The sequence below is a fragment of the Culex pipiens genome, chromosome 3 (genome assembly GCF_016801865.2).
Source record: "Culex pipiens pallens isolate TS chromosome 3, TS_CPP_V2, whole genome shotgun sequence".
Classification (NCBI taxonomy): Eukaryota; Metazoa; Arthropoda; class Insecta; order Diptera; family Culicidae; genus Culex; species Culex pipiens.
The window spans coordinates 92,917,545-92,941,611 of record NC_068939.1 but is presented as its reverse complement, the minus strand read 5'-3'; the positions used below and the strand labels follow the sequence as shown (position 1 = coordinate 92,941,611).

General features: G+C 39.4%; 2 protein-coding genes across 10 annotated transcripts in view; one reads left to right on the top strand and one right to left on the bottom strand.

Annotated features, from left to right (window-relative positions):
* Positions 1-314: 314 nt before the first annotated feature.
* LOC120413428 (regulatory-associated protein of mTOR-like) lies at positions 315-3,890 on the bottom strand. Its single transcript, XM_039574240.2, has 4 exons — positions 3,786-3,890; positions 3,363-3,721; positions 602-3,306; positions 315-537 (listed from the first exon to the last, which is right to left on the bottom strand). Coding segments are annotated over exons 2-4 (3,045 nt in total). The 5' UTR covers positions 3,702-3,721; positions 3,786-3,890; the 3' UTR covers positions 315-536.
* A 3,445-nt stretch (positions 3,891-7,335) lies between these two features.
* The window catches only part of LOC120413416 (potassium voltage-gated channel protein Shab), a 148,438-nt gene continuing 131,706 nt past the window's right edge, over positions 7,336-24,067 (top strand). For 7 of the 9 annotated variants that reach the window (XM_039574229.2, XM_052711041.1, XM_039574226.2 and 4 more), the window contains exon 1: positions 7,337-8,089. The gene's annotated coding sequence lies outside the window, so the exon portion shown is untranslated. Of the gene's footprint in view, positions 8,124-24,067 lie in introns of all 9 variants that reach the window. The other 2 variants (XM_039574231.2, XM_052711040.1) reach the window with 2 other exon arrangements.

The following is a 24,067-nucleotide window of genomic DNA, read 5'->3' as shown; positions in this document are numbered from 1 at the left end:
GTCCCGTGCGTACTGGGCAGCGACCTCATCTTGTTGACTTCGGACAGGCATTGAAGTAGTTTCTGACGTCGATTACGTCCGAGTTGTGCCTACCATCGATATGAACATGGTCGATTTGCGTCTCCGTGTCGTTTAGTGATCTCCAGATGTAGAGGAGGCTTTGCTGGAAGAAGGTACTACCATCGATGGATAGGTAGACTTTTATGTGTTGCCGTTTTAAAAGGAATTTGTTACCAACTGTTCACTCTACTTTATCCAGACATATTTCATGAAGTCTTTGAAGAAATTGCTGATATCTTGATTTTGTGAATTCGAAGTTACGCCTTGTTAAAAAATGTTCTTTAACTGTTCCCATACAAATTTTATTGAGATGTTGTATCAAGTTTCAACAAAAAAGTGTGGTCATCAAAAGTCAAGTAGTTTAAACCTTTGTTTCATGAAAAACGAAAACGAAAATTAGGTCAGATTAATGAACTTAGGATTTTACTTACAAGAAATAACGACCGATGTTCTTCAGGTCATCCACGTTGTTGCAATCTAGAAAATAGAAAAAAGGTCAACATTGTTCACATTTTAACTACAGAATGTCCAGTCTACTCACCAAAGCGTATTCTTCCGATTCGAGTAAAGCGAAACCTTCCCATCGCCTCCACCCACAACCAACTGAATCTGGTCCTGGTGAAAGGCCATCGCCGTTGCTGCATGTCCCATTTTGAGCTTACTCTGCACTTCGCCGTCCACATTGTACAGGCAAACTCCACGCGCACCGCCGAACCCTACCAGCGGTGCAGTTGGATGAATGGCGGCAAGCGACGACTCTCGGTCCACCTGCCAACTGGTCAGCGGTCTCTCCGGGTAGCGTCGGTCAATCCGACAGAATGCGCCACCTTCAAGACAGACGGCGAGTGACGAGTCTTCGCCACGAATGCTACTGGCTACGACCGCTTGGCCGGCACGATGTGCCGGGATGACGCTGATACAGACCTCCGGCAGTCGCACGTCAAAGATGCGCGAGTGACCGTCGCGGTATCCCAGGGCGAACGAGGAATCCGTGGTGCTGCAGGTGACGGACGTCACCGGAAGGTCGCATCCGGATGGAAGATCCGCTATCTTGCGTTCCGCCCGAATGTCCCACAGTTGAGTGTGCTCGCCAGCGGCAACGATTCGCTCGGCATGGCGTTGCCAACCGAGGTGAAGGTTGGTGGGGAATGGTTCGTCGCGTGCTCGGAACGATACCAGTGGGGACGTATGGCGGGTCGTGTGCCACAGCCGGACGGTGCCGTCGCTGTAGCCAGCCAGGATAGGGGTTTCGTGGGATGTGGTGATGAACTGCAGGGATGTTACGGTGGTGTTTGTTGGGGTGTTTTCGGCATGCCACGTGAGTTCGTTGTTGGAGTTGAGGCTTTTCCAGAGTAGGAGCGATCCGGTGGCTAGAACGAGGGAGTCTTCACAGGGGTTGAGAGCGAGGTGCTGTGGAGGGTGTCTAAACTTCATGGACGAGTCTTTCTGAAGACTAAATTGCTTGCTTTTTGATCGCCCATTCCACGTGTTGCCACGCTTGGTGTCGTCCAGCTTGGGTTCTGTGGGGACAGGATTGGTTCTTTCGTTGAATTTAGTTACAGATTGTTCCAAGAAGTATGACGAATAGCTTGACAATGGAAGATGCTCTGGTTGTGGCTCAGATTTCGCAAAATCGACTACAGCTTGAGCCATTTTTACGATGAACGGATTAGGATCCTTCCTGAGGATATTCAAGAACCTCAGAATTGGTGAAGAAACCTGCATGGCTTGATTTTCGAACAACTTTCTAATTTCCGCCAGTTTATGAAGCACGACTTGCTGAATCGCAACCAAATACAGCTTCCGGACCGTACTGTTGATTTCGGCCGCAATTTTCCAAGTCATACGAATAGACCAATCAAAATCTGCCGTCACGAAGGTGCTCATGGCCCAAACCGCTGCAGCGCGAACCTCAGCCACGTCATCGTCCAACGCCTTCAGCACCAGCTCGTGCGCTTCCGCCGAATCTGCATGCATCTTGCCCTCAACGTTGTCATCCCAAAAGCAACCCAAGCAAAGCAAACTCCACTGCCGAATTTTTGGCGCCGCCAACAAGAGGTTCATGCAAACCTTAACGAATCCTTGCTCTCGGGCGATGCGCTGAGCCTCCGGGTGGCCCTGAAGCAGCCGCGCCAAAATGAACAACGCGTTGGCACGATCTTCGTCGCTGGCGATCATCTTCAAATCGGATGTGTCGAACGTTTTCTGAAAGTGCGGCCACGTCCGGTCGATCTGGAGCAACTCACGGCAGCCGAGGTCGACGGCGAGAACGTTGGTGCAAATTTTGAGCAACGGAGAGGCGAACCTTTTGAATCCGGTCTTGATGATCTTGACGAGGTACGGAAACATGTCCAGCTGTAGAAACATGTCAACGGCGTTCGGGACATCGGCAGTAAACTTTGCTAGCAGGTCCAAGGCCCGCATTCGATAGGACGGCGACAGAAGGGTCTGCAAAATGATCGGAAGCTGTTGCGGGTGCGATACGACGCCACCAGAAAGCCACACTTCAAAAGCCTTCATTTGCTGCTCGAAGAATGGGAAAGGTTGAGCCGGGCTTCCAAACTGTAGCTGGTCCTGACGCTGGGTAAAGGCCATATCCAGCACGTAGTCCCAATGCTGCCATATATGATGATACGCGCAAGTCTTCAACGCGGGAAAGGTCATCGGATGTGCTCCAAACAAAGGCATTACGCGATCCGCCAGCAGAAAGTTGCGAAATAGACTTGCCATCACAGCATCCTGCCGGTAGAACCGTCCAAACGTCTCCGAATCAAAACTATCCCAAGCGATTGCATCCAGAATAGCCGTCAAGATCCAGTTCAGCTCCCCCTTCATCGTCGGCCGTTGGCTCAACCTCCCGGGAACGTCAACCAACCGTTCGTCACTCATTCCCAGCATCGGTCCAGACTTGATCAGGTGATATCTGAGCGCCATCTTCAGCGGTGTCGTCAAACAACTCGTAAACAAATCCGCCGGACCGTTCGGACACGCCTTCAGCTCTTCATCCTTTCGGCAAGCGGCCATAATGATCGTGTCGTCGCGCAACTTGCGCCCGTCGCCCAACGTCTCAATCATCAGTCCCGCCCTGGAAAAATCCAGCACCAGCAGCACCTTTGAACCGACCCACCGGTGTATGTCCTCGACCGAAACGGTTCGCGCCCTTCTACCGGTAGCAAACCGACCAACATCCGACGGTTCCGGTAGACCACGCGACACAAAGTGCAGCAAAACTCGGTCATTGGCGATCTAAATCAAATAAACTGTTAAAATTTCAAAAATTGCAACCCTCCACCCAACCAAACCTTCTTGTGCAGCCCGCTGCACACCCGCCGCAGTTCCTCCGGCATCGGGTTCTTGAGCGTCTTTTTGCGCAAATTCAGGTTGACCTCCGTGTACTGCTGTTGCAGGGCACCGTCTACTTCGTTTTCATTTTTCACCCAGCAAACATGGCCACCGGCCACCACCGTCGTTTGGCGGAAGTGTTTAAAGTTGAGCACCAGCACCGCCTGGACGATCTTGGACGGGTTGGGATCGCCGCGAACAACGGCCTCCAGCCGGTGCGGGACGCAGGGTTTGTCCGGCAGAATGATGTGACCGGTGCGCGCGAGGAGCTCGGAAGCGCGAATGATATCGATGACCATTCGAGCGGGAAGGAGGGATTCTGAAAGAAGAGAAATGATAAATACATTATGAATCCCTAATTGATTACTAGGTAGTTTACGAACTTATTACAACGGGAAACCAAAACAATTAAAATTCGTTAATTTGCAAAGCGCGCAATTTTCACAGCCGGAAGAAGCGAAAACAATCAACACGATACATTCTTGAATGACGTAACTCAAATGCAAACGTCCATGCACTGAAAGAAAATATCAGAGTAGATTCATATTTTCACCTCATGCATCACACTTTCCGCACTTTCCTTAATTTGTTTAAGTAGGGTTCGTACAAAAATTACGTCCATTGATAGGGGGAGGGGAAGGAAAACTTGTGACAGCTCATGTTAAAGGTATCGAACTGTCAAATCGCAACATGGAGTTAAACTTTCTGTGCAGTTGTTGTGAATCTTACCATGGCTTTTCAATAAGTTTAACTCCATGTTGCACGCACACACTCTCACTTTTAATTTCTCGCTAGGAAAAGTATGTGACAGGGGGGAGGGGGACTGAATGTCAAGGGAAACAGATTGGTCGATGCAAAATAAACCGGAACTGGCAACGTATCCCAGTTAACTCAATCGTAATTCTGAAAAAAAAAACGAAGTTGACTTTATAGCTGTCGGCCATCATTGCTAGTACCAACCACTAGTGTCTTCCTTTTTATCTACATCTACAAGGCTTCCCCACCCTAGGCTCCTAAGTGTATGCAAGTATGGCACGGAGAAACGACGTCGAATAACCATATTTTCACAAATAATTTTAGAGCGCCCGCCACGGGATTCGAACCGGCGACCTCTGGATTGTGAGTTCAGTGCGCGGTACGATTGATCCACACGGGCGGGATAATTCTGAAATGGAATTCAATTCGAATCGTTTACGTATTCCGTTTCAAACGCAACAACCGATTCCGTGTGCGTACCAACATTTGCGTGGTTTTGTCAATAAATTTACATTTTTGCTCATAATTCGAAAAATACAATGAATTCAAACGTCGTTTTCGGTGTGGTGATGTTATTTGACGTCTTTTATAAGACCCTTGCCTTATAGTTGGTCTAAATCCATTCTAAAGCCCAAATCCAAGGGTGGCCCATTCTGCCCCCCTGCCCCTACATCTGGTGTTCTTTTCTCTTCTGGATTCGATTGCTTAGTGTATTATCACAAGTTGGATCTTATCAGACACCTTTGGGAAGGCGACCTATGGAACGTCGATTATTTCAATACACTACTTTTGTATGCTCTGTAACTTTTGTGTGATGCCACGAACCTTTTGGCTTGGGCTGCGGACCTTATTTGATTTTCCTGAAGCTGTGTCGGTCCGGAAGTAATGTTTGATAATAGTTGAACAAGTAAACATTTTTTCTCATAAAATTAGTTGAATTATTTTTTTAGTATACACATTTATAAATAGTGTTGCAAACTTGGTAGCAAATATGATTAATATATTTTGGTTTTAAGAAAGAAAAGTAATTTGCAAAAAATAATGTTGATTTATTTCTATTTGTTTAAAATTAAATTTAATACCCTGATATCATAATCTTTAAAAAATCAAATTTAATTGGTCGTTGCAAGTTTCTAAATAGTTTTCAATTCATTATTCTTTAAATTTGAAGTTTATGAAAAAAAATGCAGTGTTGCTCCCTGAATTCTTGAATCATTTTAGGATTTTTTTTAGTTTGAAAATATTTGTAGCAATCTTCATTTTAAGTATGATCGATTTACTTTTTTAAATTTTTTTTCAAACGAAACTATATTACTGATTTTTTTTTGGAAAAAATGCATAATTGTGTCTTTCTTTATATTTTTAGACAACAATCCAAGTTTTTTCATAAAGATATTTCACATTTTTACATTTGTTTTCTTGCGCTATTCTTCAGTTTACTGATTGAATACGTACTCGTTTTACTGATTGATTCTTAAAATCTCAATATTGAAATGATAAGAATCAAATTCAAACTTAAAGAATGTTTGAACTCGATTTCTTTTAATACATAAGGGACCATCCATAAACCACGTGGACACTTTTTTGGGAATCTTTTACCCCCCCCCCCCCCCTTCGTGGACAATTGTCCATACAAAAAAAATCTTTTTTGTATGGATCGTGGACAATCGCCATACCCCCCCCCCCCCCTAAAGTGTCCACGTGGTTTATGGATGGTCCCTAAAAGCAAAATCCAGATAATAAGTTGAATTGGCAACATTTTATTTCTGTAGCAAAAATGAAACTTCCTAATTAAAATTTGATCTCAATCCTATATTGTTTTGAAAATTGGACACTGAACTTATTTTTTCAATATCTCATGAACAGCCTTAAGGGCCAGTCATACAAGTATTTTGAAAAGCCGTCGAGGGCCAGATGAAATGGCTTCAAGGGCCGGATGTTGGGCAGGCCTAGCTTAACCAATCGCTTCCAAAATTTGGTATGTTGATTGGGACCCTAAAAGGGACCCAAAAAATGGGTTGCTGGTTGGATTTTTATCATTTTCAATTTTCCCATGTAACTCGATTCCACCCTAAATGACCTATGTTATTTAAATTAGTCTATCGGTATAAATCCAGAGTTTTTTTTTTATATTAGGTACTATAAACATATGAAACACCTTTTTTTTTTAAAAAAAAAACTCTGGAATTGGCGTTTTGTTTGTAAATAGGCCATATTATAAGCCGTATTTCAAAACGTTTTGCATTCCAATAACCTTAAAAAAATCTGAAAACAAAAAAATATTTTTTTAATATTCTGTGTCTGCACAATAGAGCTTTCATATACGATGTTTCTTGCACTCACGCTAGCAATCCATTTAAAATTGTCGTACGGACAAAATGTAACCTCAAACTTTCTCGAGTACGTACACGCAATAAATGCGCACGTAGATAACTCTATTGCCCGTCATTGTGCAAGCACTTTTTTATTATTGTTTTGGCTGCACTTTATTTTTTTTATAATCAAATGCTTGCTGTCGAGTGTTTAATGATGTAGCAGATGTGTTTGTGTTTGGAATGTCAAAATGTGTATTCAAAACTAGGATTAAAAATAGGACATAAGTTGTAGTCTGTGCGGCGAGTGCCGAAGATGATAAAAAAAAATTAAGAACAAAATTAGAACTAAAATCTGGAGTACTGCTCAAAAGCACGATAGACCACGCGCCTCCATTAAAAATATGCTTTTCTTCACGATTAACCGTTTCAGATGGTTTGCGTTGGCAAACTCTCTCTCTCTCTCTCTCTCTCTCTCTCTCTCTCTCTTCCGCTCTCTTATCAAGTCTCTCATCCCGAAACCCACTTCGTCTTGGTGATTCTGGGGTACACTAGTTGATAGGATCCTTCCTTCTCTCCCGCAAACGTTGCTTGTTCTGACTGTGTAGATGTGAATGCCATAAGGCGAAGGCTTAAAAACCGCGCCGTTTGAGCCTCCTCCCACCGCCTCTCCACCACAACATAAACATAACCTCGCGCGCGCTACAACACATGGGAGTCCTACCTGCACCAATACAATCCTTTGCGAGAGCACGTGGGAGAGCGCTTGAGAGTAAGTGAGAGCGAGAGCGAGCTTGCTCATGAAAAGCTAGGCTCTCGAGCTCGGGGAAAACTCCGATTTTCCGAGCTCGCGAGGACCACGTCGTCGTCGGCGCTCTTCAGTCGAGATTCGGCCGTTCGATAGTGCGCACGTTTTCCCTGAAACGAGACTAAAAAGCCAGGCGGAAAATCGGTTTGACTCTTTTTCCTCCCTTGTGCAGTGAGGAGGAGCAGGAAAATTCAAAAGGGAAAAAGAAGAAAAGCCAAAGGAAAAGTCCCATCCGTGCGTGAGTGCGTGTGTGTTCGGGGATGATTCTAGGTTCTTTTTTCGGGGTGGTTGGCCACCGTGGCCGCGTTCTAGTGATCTAGTGCTGGGGTGCTACTTCCGGCGCTTTTGGAATAGACAGAAAGAAAAACGGATTGGCGTGTGTCGTCCTGGCTGGGTGCGGATGTCCTCGTCCCTCGCTCTACCCTTTGGGTCAGTCAGTGAAATCCTCGAGAATGGAGCAAGGGAGTGAAAAAAGTTTGTGCGAACGTGGTTTTGGCTGTGAATAGTTCTTTTTTTTTTATTCACCAAGTGGGTGGAGGTAACCCGTAGAAAAGGGTCAAACAAAGCCACAGGAAAAACGGAATTGGTCTGCAGGAAAATTGCTGAAACGAAGAACAAGTAGGTGTGGTGTGTCCTGGGAATGAAACGGAAAGGAGCCTGGCATTCCTGGTAGGAGCCATTCCAGGGAACTAAGGAGTGCCTCCGGCAAACTAGCTCTAGCTGTGTTCCTGTCCTCAACCATTGTGGAGTACAGTGTGTGTAACGCAGAAAATGTGATCCTGCGGATATCATCGAGGACCTGCGAAAAAAGGTGAATTGAAATTCCGATTTTCTCGAGTGAAGGGGTGTGTATGACTTCTATTTGAATTCATCCGATTTTAATTTTTAGATTCATTTGAACTGACCTAAAGAAAAGCAACAATGAAAAACTTTTCTTCTATTCCCTTGTACATGCAAAAAAAAAAATCGTGTGGTGAAATTGCACAAAGAAAAATCTTTGTCCCATGGGCAGAACCAGTCAGTGTCAGTGGGGGTGGACACAGGACTTGAGCGGAAAGAGAACCCTTCTCCTTCTCGCAGACACAGGTGGCAGTGTCTCAAAATCAAATCTGGTTTCTCCTGTCGAGTTTTACCCATTTCCCTTCAAATCGAAACCCCCATTTTTCCGAAAGTTAATTGCTCACCTTAAAGTGCACAATAGAAACACGCACGTTCGAAAAATATCGAAAATATCGATTCGGAAAAGTATGTGTGCGTTTTTCTGTGCCCTGCTGCACTGCTTCTTGCTTCGCGTACAGCATTTTCCACACACATATTTTCAGCGGTGGGTTCAATTTTCCTTCAAACGAGCGCCTCAACTCTGTGTTGGAGAGCAGCGAGAGCGCGCCCGGTTTGGGAAAATCGTGAGCGTAGCGTGAGCGGGAGAGAAGAAGGAGAGCGAGCGAAGCAAGAATGGGAAAACTGCGAGAGAATTGTTACAATTATTCACAACACACAACCCACTTTTGTTTCCGAAGCTTCAAGAGTCAAGATTCCGTTGACGAGTTTTGTGGTGGTTGTTGTTGATGTCGAGTGACTGTACTGTAGAGTTCTTAAAGCTGAAGTGACCAACTATCTGCTATCTTGAGACGAGACGGATGGTTTAGGTATTAAAAAAATCATATTTTTCTCTATGACAATATTTAACAAAATGGAATATGGTTTTATAATTCTTCATGATAATGAAGATGGTTTATCTATTACCAAGTGAACACTGCATTGTCATGGATCTCTTATAACTGGAATAAATGTATCTCCCTAACCTGATCAAAAGAGTAAACTAGTAAGTTGTCGTATCCAATAAACCAACAAATTACAATTAGAATATATTGTGCCTTTCAAAATAAAATAAAAATTCAACTTTATATAGCATATTGCAAATATTTTTTAAAGATTATGTTCGCCGTTCAAAAATCTCTTAAAAACAGTGTGCAAAAATATATTTCAATATAACATAAAGTTTTAGTGAAAGTATACGATAAAAAATACATTTTCCTGAAAAGATATTGGTTTTCGAATGTTTACAGTTATTTTAAAATATTTGGTTTGTCCTTATCCCTTTTCGATTTTCATAAGAGTTCTTGATCAAGAATCAGAAATCCATTTTTCGATATACACTCAACCCCCGCTGGTTGGTCACTTTTTCGTTTGACACTTTTTTAGTTTGTACCCGTTGGTTGGTCAAAGTCAAACTAAAAAGTGACGAACTGTCACTTTTTACACGGCGCTCACTCACACTTTCAAACAAACGTTTGGTAGTGTGTGTGAACTCCGTGTTCGAGGGGTGTCAAACTAAAAAATGACCCCGATCGTATGACAACAGTTGGTGTCCATCGGGGGTTGAGTGTATCGTTACGGAGGAGCGGTACGACCCCTTTAATTTTCTAACATTCTTAAAAGGCATGTTGTTCAATACTTGCAGCCTGAAATGATAATGTTTTGGAAATGAGGTGTCAAAGGGACTTTTATGTTAATTGGACTTACGATTCGATGGCGTACTCAAAGTTCCAAAAAAACTCACTGTCATCAAAAATGTTAAACCTCTGCAATTTTTCTGAAAAACTCAGTCTGAAAAATCAAGTCTGTCAAATAGAAATGGCCAAAAACAACCAAAAAACCTATTTTTTCAACATTTTTATTTTTAAAACCGCTGTATCTTCACAAGGATTGGACATAGGACAATGGTCAATATGGAGACTTTAATGTAGAATTGTCTGGGGAATCGTTTACCACTATCGGTTTTGAATTTTTTTACGTTTAGACCACTTTTCAGAAAAAAAAACAGTTTTAGTAAATGATTTTTGTATTTTTTTAGGTGAGTTGCTCCATCCTGCATTTTTCATGAGTCTTTTTGTAACATCTTAGGCTATTTCCTCAAAAATTTCGATCTAAGAAAAATCGAGACATACTTTTTAAATTTAACTTTTAAACTTAAAAACTGAAAAATCTCATAGAAATGGCGTGTATTTTTCTTTCAGTGTATTTTTTCAGAAAGCCCGTCCAATTTCCTACAAGTTTGTCTTTGACCACTTTTTGATACGATGCAACGGCCTTGAGTTACAGTAATTTTTAAATTACAAAATACATAAATATTTAAATAACTTACGCTTTTCTCAAATGTCATTTTCGAGTGCAACTGGCTCCATATACACAAAAATTGCTTATATAGGCCTAGGTTAACATGTGTAAAAAGTTTCATTGAAATCGGAGAGGGTCGGGTACAAAAGTACCAGAACAATTCTCGATTTGAGCTAGAATTGCTCTACAGATATTTTAGTATCTTCAAAACTACGGGAACTATTGATAATTTTTTTTATTCATGCCCTAATGTACTAAATTAATTCGAGAATTACATAAAACATTTAAACCATTGAAAAATTAAGCCCGTTTCCTTTAATGGTATCAAAACGCAAAAAGGTGAAACCTTGAGCTTGTGTAACGAAACTGGCGTTCACAGGAAGAACACCCGCGATGAAAATGGTACCTTCAATTAACCATTAGTTCTTGCTGTTTAATCGTTGTCGTCGTTGCCCGGGTGTCCGTCCGGTTCTGCTCCAAGTGCGTGTGGTGCGCCAAGACTGTTGGGGTTAATGCCACCCCAGAGCGATCCTTCAACTGGAACATGTCGACCAGCGGTGGGCCGAAACATTAGAGCCCCAGCAGGACTCTTGCCGCCCCGATCGATGGCGTCGACTGGCTGGTCCAGAGGTGGGGACGCTCCCTCTCCGGTGAAACATGGACTCCCGAGAACCATACTGAGGAAGATTAATGGACAGCACACCGAAGGGAGGCGGTTTTTGGTTTAATTAATGTCGAATCAAATTTAGCAGAAATCAGCTAAATATAAGAGGACAATTATGTAACAAAAGTAGACTATTGTTTAGCTGAAAGCACTCGCTCCTAACTGCATCTAATTAGCTGATTTTCATTATTTTATCAACCTATTTTAAAAAAACTTTTAAATTTGCTTGCTCACTTCCAGTCGAGCTATTTATCACTCAATTTCAATTGAAATCGCATTTTATATGCTGTAATTGAACGTCAAAGTGCTGATATTACAACATTAGAGGCACGATGGAATTAGATGCTGTTCCCCTATAAGAATAAAATTTTATGATGAAAATTTTAACTCTCGCGGATCGTTATTATTTCTATTAGGCCACATATCAGAGTGGAATTGAATTCGTTAATTGGAACGTCTGACAGCATTAATTTTAAAGTCACAAAATCGTTGAACAAATAAATATCAATCATATATTGTTTACATGTGTAAGAGAAAAAGTTTACCAATCTAGCAAAATAATGTTAAAGGACCAAAGATGATTTGTAAACAAACAGAGCGTCCTGCTAACGTTGTTGGTGGTTTCACTGTTTGTTTACGAACCCTTTTTGATCGTTTTACAATGTTTTGCTAAATTTTAGGGTTAATGTCTACATATACGTTCAAATTTAAACCAAATTGAAGGAATGTTTTTAAAGCTTCCAGATTAGGGATGTTACAAGTCAGCAATCATGTTCATTTATTGACTTTATTTGATTGTGCCTAGCTGATTTCAAAGAGTTTAGCTGTACAAATGTCAATTCAGCAGTCACCGATGGTATACAGTGTCTCGCATATATAAATGTAGAACTATCCCCAGCTCCCCAAACGACGTCGGTGGTAATTGTTCGGGCGTGAAATTACCATTTCCTTTTACAGTATTAGTCCGCTAGCCGACACACACACATATCCTGTGGAGGGGACAGTTGATGGTGGACAGGTAGAGGAGGGATGAACGCAGTCCAACTTCCTCCTTTCCGTATAATTAGTGCCGCTCCAAGTGTCGGATTACATTCATGTACCTACCCACAACTATACAACACGGCCGGCAACTGTCGGGCTGTTGGCTGCGGTTACGGTTTCGGACTAGTGCCGTTGCCGGTCCGGTCCGGTCCTGGTCCTGTCTACTAGCAGCCCCAAACCAGATCTGGGTGTGGACGTAATTGAGAATAAATGTGGGTACATCGCCCGGCCTAGGCATGTGTACACATCTATCCTGGTAGAATTGTAAGACATCACGAAACACTTTGTTTGACACCTAAGTTTTTCTGTTGGTTCCGTGCTGCTGTATGTTGTTGTCCCTAGAATATGTGTGTTTACATGTTCCGTACGTTGAAGGAGCACGTTACATGGATGGGGCTTCTCCGCATGATCTGTTTTGGGGCAGCTTTGCCAGCTTTTCATGCGGGGGCCACCGCGGATAATAGCAGCACCAGTTGCTTCTCATCCGGGCGGCTAAATTGAAAAGATAATCGCGGATTATCGTGTGTGGTCAATTGTGTACCAATTGTCCTCAAGGGGATTATCTGTAAAATTATCGCTTTAAGCGATTCGTAGTTTGTGTATGAAGAGGAATTTTTTATAACTCTTCTTTTTAAAACTATATTTAAAATTCATAATAATTTAATTACGAATTACGTCGACAGCAGCTCTCAACTCAACAATATTAAACAAGGAAGTGTCTCAACAGCGACAAAAAAATGTAGGGGGAGAGGGGGTATTATGCACCCCCTGCTTTTCTCGGTAATTGGAAGAATTTTCCGGGGAAAAACTCACAGAAATTGGAAGCTTAACATTAATAAACCATGTTGGAAAAATTTGAGCATCGTAGTATAAAAACAGCTTAAGTTATTTGCAAAACTTTAAAATGTTTTGTTTTCATCAAATTTTCATTGAACTTTCATTATGATTTTTGGACAATATAAAAAGCATGTATTGCTATTGTATGTATTGAGGTATACAGTTTTTGCCATAATCTTCACTATTCTGTAGATAAATGATTCCAAAAACATCAAAAAAATGCATTTTTAATTAAATTTTCTGCAAAAAGCGTGGTCGGGGCATAATGCCCCGCTCTGAAACTCCTTTGTAAAAACAGCGGTGTCATCTAGTGGTGACTAGTGAAAACTGCTTTTACCCGGTGCATTTTGCCCCATGTTGTGGTGCATTTTGCCCCGTTGTTGTAGTGCATTTTGCCCCAATGTTGCGGTGCATATTGCCCCGCATGGTTGTTTGAAATGAATCAAAAATGTTTTTAGAAATTCGATATTTTCGAACAATTATGAGGGTTTTTAAGACTTTTTTCACATGGATGACGAAGAATAATAGTTGTTTTAGAACCTCGAACAAAATTCTTCCACAGTTATTCTGTAATGGTTGAGAAATCACAGTTTTTCCTTAGGGGGTGCATATTACCCCATCTTCCCCTACAGTGAGTCAAATATTTGTCCGTACGGAAACTTTTTGTGATGTAAAAGTACATGAAATTCCACTAAAGTACCATGTTTTATACATCAATCGACGCGGCAGAATGTCCTCTTCAAGATCCTGTCGTTGAATTTGTATAAAAAACCAATTTTAAAAAATTACAAAAATAGTTTTCTGAAAAAAAAAATTAAATAAGAGGTTAAATAATTGTCCGTACCCCTAATAAAAGTTCAAAATCTGATCGATTTAAGAGAATTCTTTTATGAAATGTTGTATCTGTGTCAAATACAAGTACCTCTAGCCAGTTTGTGACAACTTGGAACTTCTGATAAATTTGTTTAGTAAGTTTATATTAAAAAAATGTTAAAATTTAGATTTTTAAGTTAAACTTATCAAAACATTAGTTTATAAACAACTATTTTTATAAAATTGCTATTTTATACTGTAAGAGTCTCTATTGAACAAGTTTCAACAATATTTGTTCAAAGAATACATTGATTCCATCTTTTTTATTGACGACATTTTTAGACCAAAAATACTGTTTCGGATCAAATACAATCCGGATTGTCCCGGAACCGGTTTAACCCGGTTTAAGAGGGAAGTTTTATGGTGGTCAAATAGCGGACAAAAAAACCCACACCTTGCAATATTAAGCATCCAATTTCGTCTACTACAGCCCGATTTGACTCACTGTATAAATGAATGGTCGTATTATTAGCTAAAGGCGTTTACAGATACTTTACGATCTCTAAATAAATATCTCGAATCAAAGTATTTGAAGATACCATATTAAAAAAGTTTTAAAATGTTAAAGTAATCTAAACAAAGCTGAGAAAGATTGCAAAACTTAGTTCAGAGAAGATTTATTTACTATTTCAAATGTTATATCTAGAGTTTTCATATGAAACACATTAGCTTATAGGACCTTTAAAAAAAACTCTAGATATAAACTATTTTGCTAAGCTGTAAGTAAACTTTGTATTCAATCTTAAAACTGTATCTTCCAAAGTAACTTCTTAAAAATTTGCATTTTTATGTATTCAAAAACTTACTGGCATCCCTTTTGTGATAATGCGTAAAATTACATTAATTTTGGTCAACATTATAACTATTTACTTTGAGGTCACTACAAATATTTGTAAAAGAGTTTGATCTCCCAAATCACGGAGCAGATTGTTATTACCAATATTATGAAATGTTCATTGAAAAAACTGTCAACTGGGGCGAATTGGGACAGCAGTTTTAGCTATGTTGAAATACAATATTTTGATTTTTCTGGTTGGTTTCGGATAGAACAGACTCAAACCAACAAAACGTGTACATCCCAAAGTACATCCATTTGGGCCGAATGATTTTTCTCAAAACTTTGTATTGAGAATTAAGGCGGTTCGTTGCTGGTGCATACAAGCAAAAATTTGCATGCGATATGTGGGTGTTGCGAACAGCACTAATCCTCCATACAAACTTTGGAGAAAAACCATTCCTGCCTGAATATTTTTGAAAAATTCAAATTGCACGTGTTTCTGAGGACCTCAAACTTCATGTTTCCCCTCGAGTTGAGCCTGCGCAGAAATTTTGTTGGTCGGTGTTATAAGGTGTTACGTCGATTCTGTTCATTCATCTGGCTTGGTGGATGAGCTTAAAGTAATATTACACAGCAAAAAATTTAGTAATCCAGCTGCGTGTAAAAGGCCTGGGTGTAAAATAAATGTTGCATTATTTAATGAAATTCTATGTAATATTACACCCTGAAATATGTAGCCCATCAGTATGGGAAACCTTGACCGAAATGTCAAGCTCATATATGCGTTTATCCTTTCCGTTCATCATCGGTCTGATGGCCGAGCGGGCTAAGGCGTCAGTCCTTACTGTTGGTGCTGGGTTTAAGTCCCGTCGGTTGCATTTTTTTTTTGTGTTTACAAAAATTCTAATTGCAGCGTGTGATGGATGGAGCATGGATGAAATATATGTGTTGAAAAAATCACACATTTTTGCATTTTGCATAAGAAACTTTATTTTAGTGACTCAATACAATCGCTCAATTCTCGATTAAATTTTCAAAAGGCCCTATCTGCATAGGAAACCCATGAGGGATAGGTTGTTTTGAAAATTTAATCTAGAATTGAGGTTTTGCAGCGCGACTGTGTTTCAAATGTAGGTGGCGCCAAAATGAGGTCACTTGCCAAAAATCGCATTTCTTTCTGCTGGATTGAAGAACAAAATCGCTTATTTCTCATGATTCCCTGCATCAATCTTAATGAAACTGGTTGCAAAAGACGAGAAAAATTTTTTGCTTTAAAATAATGAACATCATATTTTGGGCGCGCAAAAATTTGTGACCTTTTTCTTTAAAAAACATGTTTTGGAACACGAAAAAATGAGTTTCCCCGTATATATCAATGAAATAATCAGTTATATAGTTGATAACAGATGTGTTAACGTATATTCAACAATTTTTATTGATTTTTGACAGACTGTCTTGCCAAATACTCCAAATTACTATCTTTTTCTAAATTTACAGTTTTCTCATAGAAAAATCAAACAAATATTGGAAAGTTGTACACCAAATTGTTGGAAATAATTTTTCTCATTCGAATCCGGCATAAGTTTCATAAAAATGTTGATTGTGAAGGAAAAAACACATTTTTTCAAAAAATCATAGGTTTACGCTATTTTTTCATAGGTGGCGACACGCGTCTTTTAGCTTTGCTGCAAATTCTCTATTGCGCAAGTTTAAAATCAAATTTAACCGTTTAAATCCCCAAAGTAACCCCACCCCAAGTCGTTCCCGATTGTGAATTTATAGTTGACTGCCCAAACTACCCCCCAAAACGAGGGGTGTCACGTCATCACTTTTACGACACGTCAGAATTTCTTCGGTTAAATGGGTCACCTCCTCGGGGGTAACTATCGTATTTATTGGCCCAAATCGTAAAAGACGACTTTATTTTTATGGCTTTATATATAAACCGTTGTTGTTGGCATGATTTTAGAATGATAACATCCATCGACCGCACGTCGGGCTTTCCCCCCTTTTTCTACTTGATTATGCTGGGGCTTGGTTCTTTGTTCACCGGCGTTCGCCTCGGAACGATTGCCTTCCGGTTGTAATCAGGAAGAATGAATCACGAACGAACGCAGGCAGCCAGGCGGTGGCCGTCAATTCCTTCCCCCCTTCAATCTATAAAAGTGCTCCCACTGAAAGAAAGTGTAATCTCTCAGAGCTTCAGGACCTCGCCCAACAACAACAACGAGAGCTTCCTGATTTTGCTTCACACCATTACTTGCGTAAAACACCAAGGCAAACAACGCGTGTGCGTTAGGGTGGTCCGAATTTGGAGACCTCTCCTAGTGGAAACCCCCGTATTTCAAATTTGAGCTCGAGCGTAGGAGCTCCACTCGACCCGGAGGTTCCCTGATTTGGACCACCCTAGTGTTTGTACACTTGGGTCGGTCGATGGTGCGTTCCCGATTCCTCTTGGAATGGTATCGCAAGTCTCGCAGCAGTAACATCGATAATATCAATACGTATGCTGCTGTTGGAATATGGAACGTCTTAGAATTGATAGGGTAATCTATGAAAAGGTCGTGTGACCCATTCATGTTAATGTTACTATAAATTCTATGCAGATTAATGTTTACATTTAAACCAGCCGTATTGTTATTCATAATAAATAATAAATATTGACGTTAAATCTTTAGAATCTTCTCGCAAAGTTTTCATACATAAACTAGTATCGCACCGTTCTACGCACCATGAAAGTTTAGTCCACTTCCTCTATATCATGTATTGTACTTTCGGGAATATAGAACAATAACTTTGCCGCTGCTGGCGTCGATTCTTGGCATTGTACTTCACGGCGCCACCATTCTTCCCAGGCCCACCGAACACAATTCAGCCTCAGTTACTGTATCCCCCCCCTCCAGAGAATAATGTACCACCGAGAAACTGCCAAAATTTGGTCCTACTTTCGGTTCTCGACAAACGCATTGGAAACTTTTCCAATCAAGGACTTCTCCCCGTTCGCTGTTTCGGACTCTTTTGGACAACTTTTCCCTGCCGAGGACGGCGGACCGCAGATTGGATTGGAATGTTTCTCACATAAAATAGGCCTGTCAGAGGCCTCTTCCGGTAGACGGTTGCCGGTTATGTGGCGCCGTCAAACATAACAGGTTGGTCACCTCCGTCAGCACTTTTCAGCTGAATCAATCTGCTTCTCACACTGAACTCCGTCCGTCCAAACGTATTTTTGGTGTGGGAGACGCCGGAATAACATTCTTTCAATGAATTCATAATGGACATCCGCTATATATGAATATTTATTTATGTGTGTCGACTATTTGGACGCTACGATGAATGGAGAATGGCAAAAACTATGTTGACATTCTGCCTATCGGAGTTTTACGTTCACTCCGAATTTTGATGCATATATGATGTTCACTCGGGTTTTTATTGATGTTTTTAGATATTCGGATAGATCACTTTCAAATCATCGAAAAGAAGAAAAAATGATTGAAAATCCACCACGGCAGTCGGAATTAAGGCGTCCAATTTTCCAGGGTTTTGAATTTCCCGGGAAACGGGTAAAATATTTTTTGAATCCCGGGAATTCCCGGGAAATTTTTGAAACAGTCCTAAAATCTTTGTTTTTGTTTTATTTGTTATGTTTTTCAAGCTCAAGATCATATATTTAGTCAACTAGAAACGCGTTCTGGCCTGAAATCTCTTTGCCCTTTGTCGAACTTATATCAATTTTCAGGGTGTGTTAAGATAGCACGATAAGATTGAAATTTCTTTCATATAAAAAGTGATAAAAAAGCACGGAGTTTTTTTTTTTGGGTTTTATTGAATATCTCAAGATTGAAATCGAATTTCGGGGATTCGTGAAGGTCATAAAGAGAGGCAACGTGAACTGCACAAAATGGCGTTATTAACTCAATTTGACCCAAAATGCAGTTAGCACCTGACAGCGACGAATTCTGAATTTCCAGACAATAATTAGATTTTTTGTTTTCAGTTTAGGATTAATAAATACCCGGTTTTGGAAAAATCCCGGAAATTTTGTCCCTGGAATCCCCGGGATGGACGCAGTCACGGCGTGTTTTCAAGAACAAACTTTTCAGGAAAAAATAATCTTCGCTACTTTCAAATGTGTGTTATAGGAAATTTTCTCAGCTTTCCAATGCTTCTAAGTGCGAAATGTTTCATCGGGAAATTTCTGAGATATCTCTATTTTAAGTATTTTGGCTTTAATTTTTTTATTTATTCATTTGAAACTTTATACTATCAGTTCAGAAAACTTATCAAATGATATGTTTCATTTGTCATTTACTGATCAAAATGTGCAAAATAAGACAAGAAACAATTTTGTATAAGGTTGCAAAACGCTAAACATTTTGAAAATTATGTTTTGTCTGAGTTTTTGAATATATGTGATTTATTCAAAAATTTAAATCATAAAAAGTGAAAAAATATATTTTTTACAAGAATTATTAGATTATTACATTTTTTGGTGTACAAGTCTCACGTGTTTGATCTGATTTAACTTTTTCAACCAAAACTTTGGCAGGTTTGTGATTTTGAATGGTTTTATCGAATTTTAATGAAAAAATTTGATATTTTCTTTAACAAACATTAACCAGGATCATAAAAACAAATATGATTTAAAATCGAAAATGTACTACATATTTCTGTTGCAAGCTTCAAAAGTCATATTTTCATGAGTATAAAATAAAAATAAAATTTTATAAAATGTTTACTTTTGAAAATTCACTTAAAAGTAGCAATAAAACTCGAGTCTTCCAATTCAGTATGCTGAAAACACCGTCACAACCTTTTTTTTGTTCGAACAATATTATTTATCATTTCAACAAAAAAATTCAAACAGAAACTTCCTTTCCAAACTATTTGAACAAAAATCAGGAAATAAGACATTTTTTAAAAAGATGAGATTGAAGATGAGAGTCTTATAAACTTCTAAAATATTGATAATTCCTTGATCATTTATTAAAAAAAAAAAACTTTCGAGTATTAAATATCAACATGTTTTGTATCAATGCAACTGGTTAATGTTTGATTAAGGAAATATGATATCTATATATATAAAAAATTTCGACGGTTTTGTTCGAACGCGAATCAGTTCAATACGGAGCGTCGGATCGAGATGCTCTTTGTTGCGCTGGGTTCGTACAAGCCCAAGGAAGGTTCTTACGCCAAAAAGTTACAACTTTGGCCACTCTGGAACCGATTCCGGAACATCGGCAAATTGTATGGAGAATGTTACGTAAAATCAATTTTTGATCATAGGAGGCTGAACAAGGAAAAAGCTAAAAACGTCAACAAACGAAAAAAGGACAAGACGAAGTTTGTCGGGTAAGGCTTGTTTATTCATAAAAATCTTGTATTAATAATACCCTATCAATCTCAAACCTGTAAAAATTTCGGTTGTATCAGCTAATTCCAAGCTAGATCAGAGCAGACCGGTATTATTTGTACACAACAATAATGTAATAATCTATTTGTTCTTGTAAAAATAATATTTTAATGTGGTTTTATGATTTTAATTTCTGAATAAATCCCACATATTCTAAAATTCGGTTAAAACTTCATTTTCAAAATGTTTAGCGGTTTGCAACCTTCTAAAAAGTTGTTTCTTGTCTTATTTTGCACATTTTGAAGACTAAATGACACATGAAACACATCATTTGACAAGTTTCCTGGACTGTTATTTAAACGTTTCCAATAAATGATGAAGGATTTCAAAACAAAAAACTTAAAATAAAGATATCTCAGAAATTTCCCGATGAAAGCATTGGAAAGCTGAGAAAATTTCCTATAAGACACATTTGAAAGTAGCGATGACTATTTTTTCTCCTTAAGAAAACACGCCGTGGCAGTATTTGGAATTTATCACGGTTCACTTAAATGCATCTGAAAGATGATTTACATAGTTTGCGTGGACACTATCGTAGCATGTTTTTAACTGTCTCTAGTAAGGAGTGATTGATGAACTATCAACAAAAATGTCCAATGATTACGTCTGTTTATTTGTCTTTGGTTGCTACTGGATTAGTTTGAAGTAATCATAAAGAATTAATCAAATCATTCGCTCAACAATTTTGTCTAGGTAGTCTCTTTTGCAAGATTCCTACCCTAAGTTATTGGTCTGAAATTTAAAAAAAAAAGTTTGCACATGGTTTAAGGATGGCCCCCAAACTAAAACACATTGTTACGGCATTCAATTATTCTAGCGCCCATGGTTACTCCAAAGCATCACTCATTTTTTACTTAAGAATGCAATATCTCAACGACAATGCACTTTGCAACCCCAATCAACCTAGACTTCTTTATGTAGAATGTTATCTATCAGCCATTTACATTTCAGCCATTTTGGTCAATTCAATGATTAGTAATAAATAAAAACGTAAAAATCTCGATTTTGCTCTGGGTGGTTTTAAATTTTTGGCCAATCGCAGATTTTTACATGGTTTTAGATTTTTCTACAGTCCAGTTGGAACCGTCCTCTCATTATTTTATTTAATTCCTGTGCAAAATCAGTCTGTCTATAATTATATTTCAGAACGAAAAGGAAAATAAAACAAATAATTCTATGATAAATTTTAATAAGGATTTTTGCTGGTTTTTATCCTCGAATATCGATTAAAAAGAAAACAGAATAATCCACTAAATGCTTTCATAGCACAATATCCGCCCAGCAATAAAGCTCGCCACACGGAAAAACATGCCAAATGTTTTGCATTATGGTCGGTAGCAGAGCTGTAACTCGAACAGGCCTCCGCCTTTTTTGACACTACTATAGCAGCGTTGCCACACAGCAAGTCCGGGGTTCCACCAAACCGGGATAAATCATAGCTCGCAAAACTTATGGATTTATTCAGCACTATACATTCCGGGGCCCGGGAACTGCCTCCAAGTCGCGTTCTCCCTGAGCTTTTTGGCTCACAATATGCCTGCTGCTGCTGGAGACGATGTTTGCGTGAATTCCATAGAATCTGCATTCCGCATCTGCATCGTAGACTTTTTGTCTAAAGCCCTCGTCCGGCCGTCCTCGGACCGTCTTTTCCAGAACTTTAGAGCCCGTCGTACTCACTCATCGTTCCCTATACAGTCGTTCGTAGAGTGTAGCATAGCAAACATCTTGAGCTTTATTTCGGTTGCATCTCTTTTCAGTTGAAATTCGCTGACATCATTGCATACGGCTTACGGCCTCCCAAAATCTGACCCAGAATCTCATTGCTCCACCGTACGACGATGTGTTTACGTGTCCTCGTAGGCATACGGAGAGCATAATAAAAATGCTGGAGTTCAAAGATATGTAAATTATCGTTTTCCTTCCTTTCGTCATCCCCAATATCATTTTATGGCAGTCCTAGGCCCACACTGGATGCTGCTGGTTGGTCCTTCTGTAAACCGAAAGCTGCTGCACTGACGACGGCTTTCCTCCCAGCTGGATATCCGTTGAAATGTATCTGCCCGATTTAATTTCCCGTTGGTCTTTCCCCTTTCGCCCCACGTTCTTTCTTTTTCAATGAAAAAATGTTGCCGGCTTTTTTTTTTTGGCATCCGCTCAGAACTTGTTTTTGTCGCCATTTGGGATGTGACTGCGAGTGTGTTTTTCGGCAGCAAGGCTGTTCCCATTTTTCGCACACTCACGTCACGCTGATTTTCCACTAGAAAAATCCCGTGCCATGCCACCAGGGCAGAACCAGAACCAGAACCCGGGTCGTGCGAATAAGGCGATGCATATTTTTTGCAAATGTTGGCCTCAATTTGAGCGACCGCAAACTTTTGGGCTGTCTTATGTTAAGTTCTGCATGGGATTACGCAGGAAATTCACGCTGAGTTGATGCATTGAATATGACACGTTGACAGTGGGGTGCGAATATGACGAAGGGTTGAATTTGAGTAGATCAGGCAGGTTTATCTTCTATAGAAGTAAGTCTTACTTTTCACCAAACGGCTTATCCTCCGCCTTATCATCGCCGATCGGAAGGCTGGTGGGTAGATAATGCATTGAACGTACACAGTAAAACAAATCATCTGGGAAGGGGTACATCTTTTATGTCAGTAAAAAAGTGTAATTTTACCACAGAAAGTATGTAATTTCACCTTTTTTTCTGGTGTAATGACACTTTTTAAGTCAAAATTGAGGTAACATTTCGTCATTAAAGAGGTAATATTCAACCTTCCAAAATTACACCTTCGAAATTTACACAATTTTTTACTGTGAGGCTACTGAGCATTTCCATGTCAAATAGGGAATCGGTTGTACCCGACCCTCTCCGATTTCAATGAAACTTTGTAGACATGTTATCCTAGGCATATATAAGCCATTTTTGTGTATATGGAGCCAGTAACACTCGATAATGACATTTGAGAAGGGCGTACGTGTTTTCAATATTTTTGTATTTCGTAATTTAAATATTGCTGTATCTCGAAGTCGTTGCATCGTATCAAAAAGTGGTCAAAGACAAACTTGTAGGAAATTTGACGGGCTTTCCGAAAAAATACACTGAAAGAAAAAAACACTTCTCTTTTATGAGATTTTTTGGTTTTTAAGTTTAAAAGGTAAATTTGAAGGTGAGCCCACGATTTTTTTTTCGCTCAAAATTTTTGTGAAAATAGCCTAAGATGTTACAAAAAGACTCACAAAAAATGCAGGATGGAGCAACTGACCTAAAAAAATACAAAAATCATTTACTGAAACTGTTTTTTTGAAAAGTGCTCTAAACGTCAAAATTTTCAAAAGCCGAATACAGGAATCGATTCTCCAGACAATTTTACATAAAAGTCTCCATATTGACCATTGTCCTAAGTCCAATCCTTGTGAAGTTACAGCGGTTTTAAAAATAAAAATGTTGAAAAAATAGGTTTTTTGATGGTTTTTGGTAATTTCTATATGACGGACTTGATTTTTCAGTTTCGCAAATATTTTTACCGAAAAGCTCGTCCAATTTCCCATAAGTTTGTCTTTGACCACATTTCCATTGTATGTATGGGCTTACAGATATAAGCTAATTACATTGCTCATAACTGAAAACATAATATTTTTTCAGTGTAGTAAAGTAACCTGGATAATAAATTAGCTTATATCTGTAAGCCCATACATCAAATTGAAATGTGGTCAAAGACAAACTTATGGGAAATCGGACGAGCTTTTCGGTAAAAATATTTGCGAAACTGAAAAATCAAGTCCGTCATATAGAAATTACCAAAAACCATCAAAAAACCTATTTTTTCAACATTTTTATTTTTAAAACCGCTGTAACTTCACAAGGATTGGACTTAGGACAATGGTCAATATGGAGACTTTTATGTAAAATTATCTGGAGAATCGATACCTGTATTCGGCTTTTGAAAATTTTGACGTTTAGAGCACTTTTCAAAAAAACAGTTTCAGTAAATGATTTTTGTATTTTTTTAGGTCAGTTGCTCCATCCTGCATTTTTTGTGAGTCTTTTTGTAACATCTTAGGCTATTTT

Excerpts from the sequence above, each read along its gene's own strand:
- LOC120413428 (XM_039574240.2), bottom strand. The coding sequence starts at position 3,701 with ATGGTCATCGATATCATTCGCGCTTCCGAGCTCCTCGCGCGCACCGGT. Across the intron at positions 3,307-3,362 it reads GCAGCGGGCTGCACAAGAAG|ATCGCCAATGACCGAGTTTT; the intron begins GTTTGGTTGGGT and ends TATTTGATTTAG.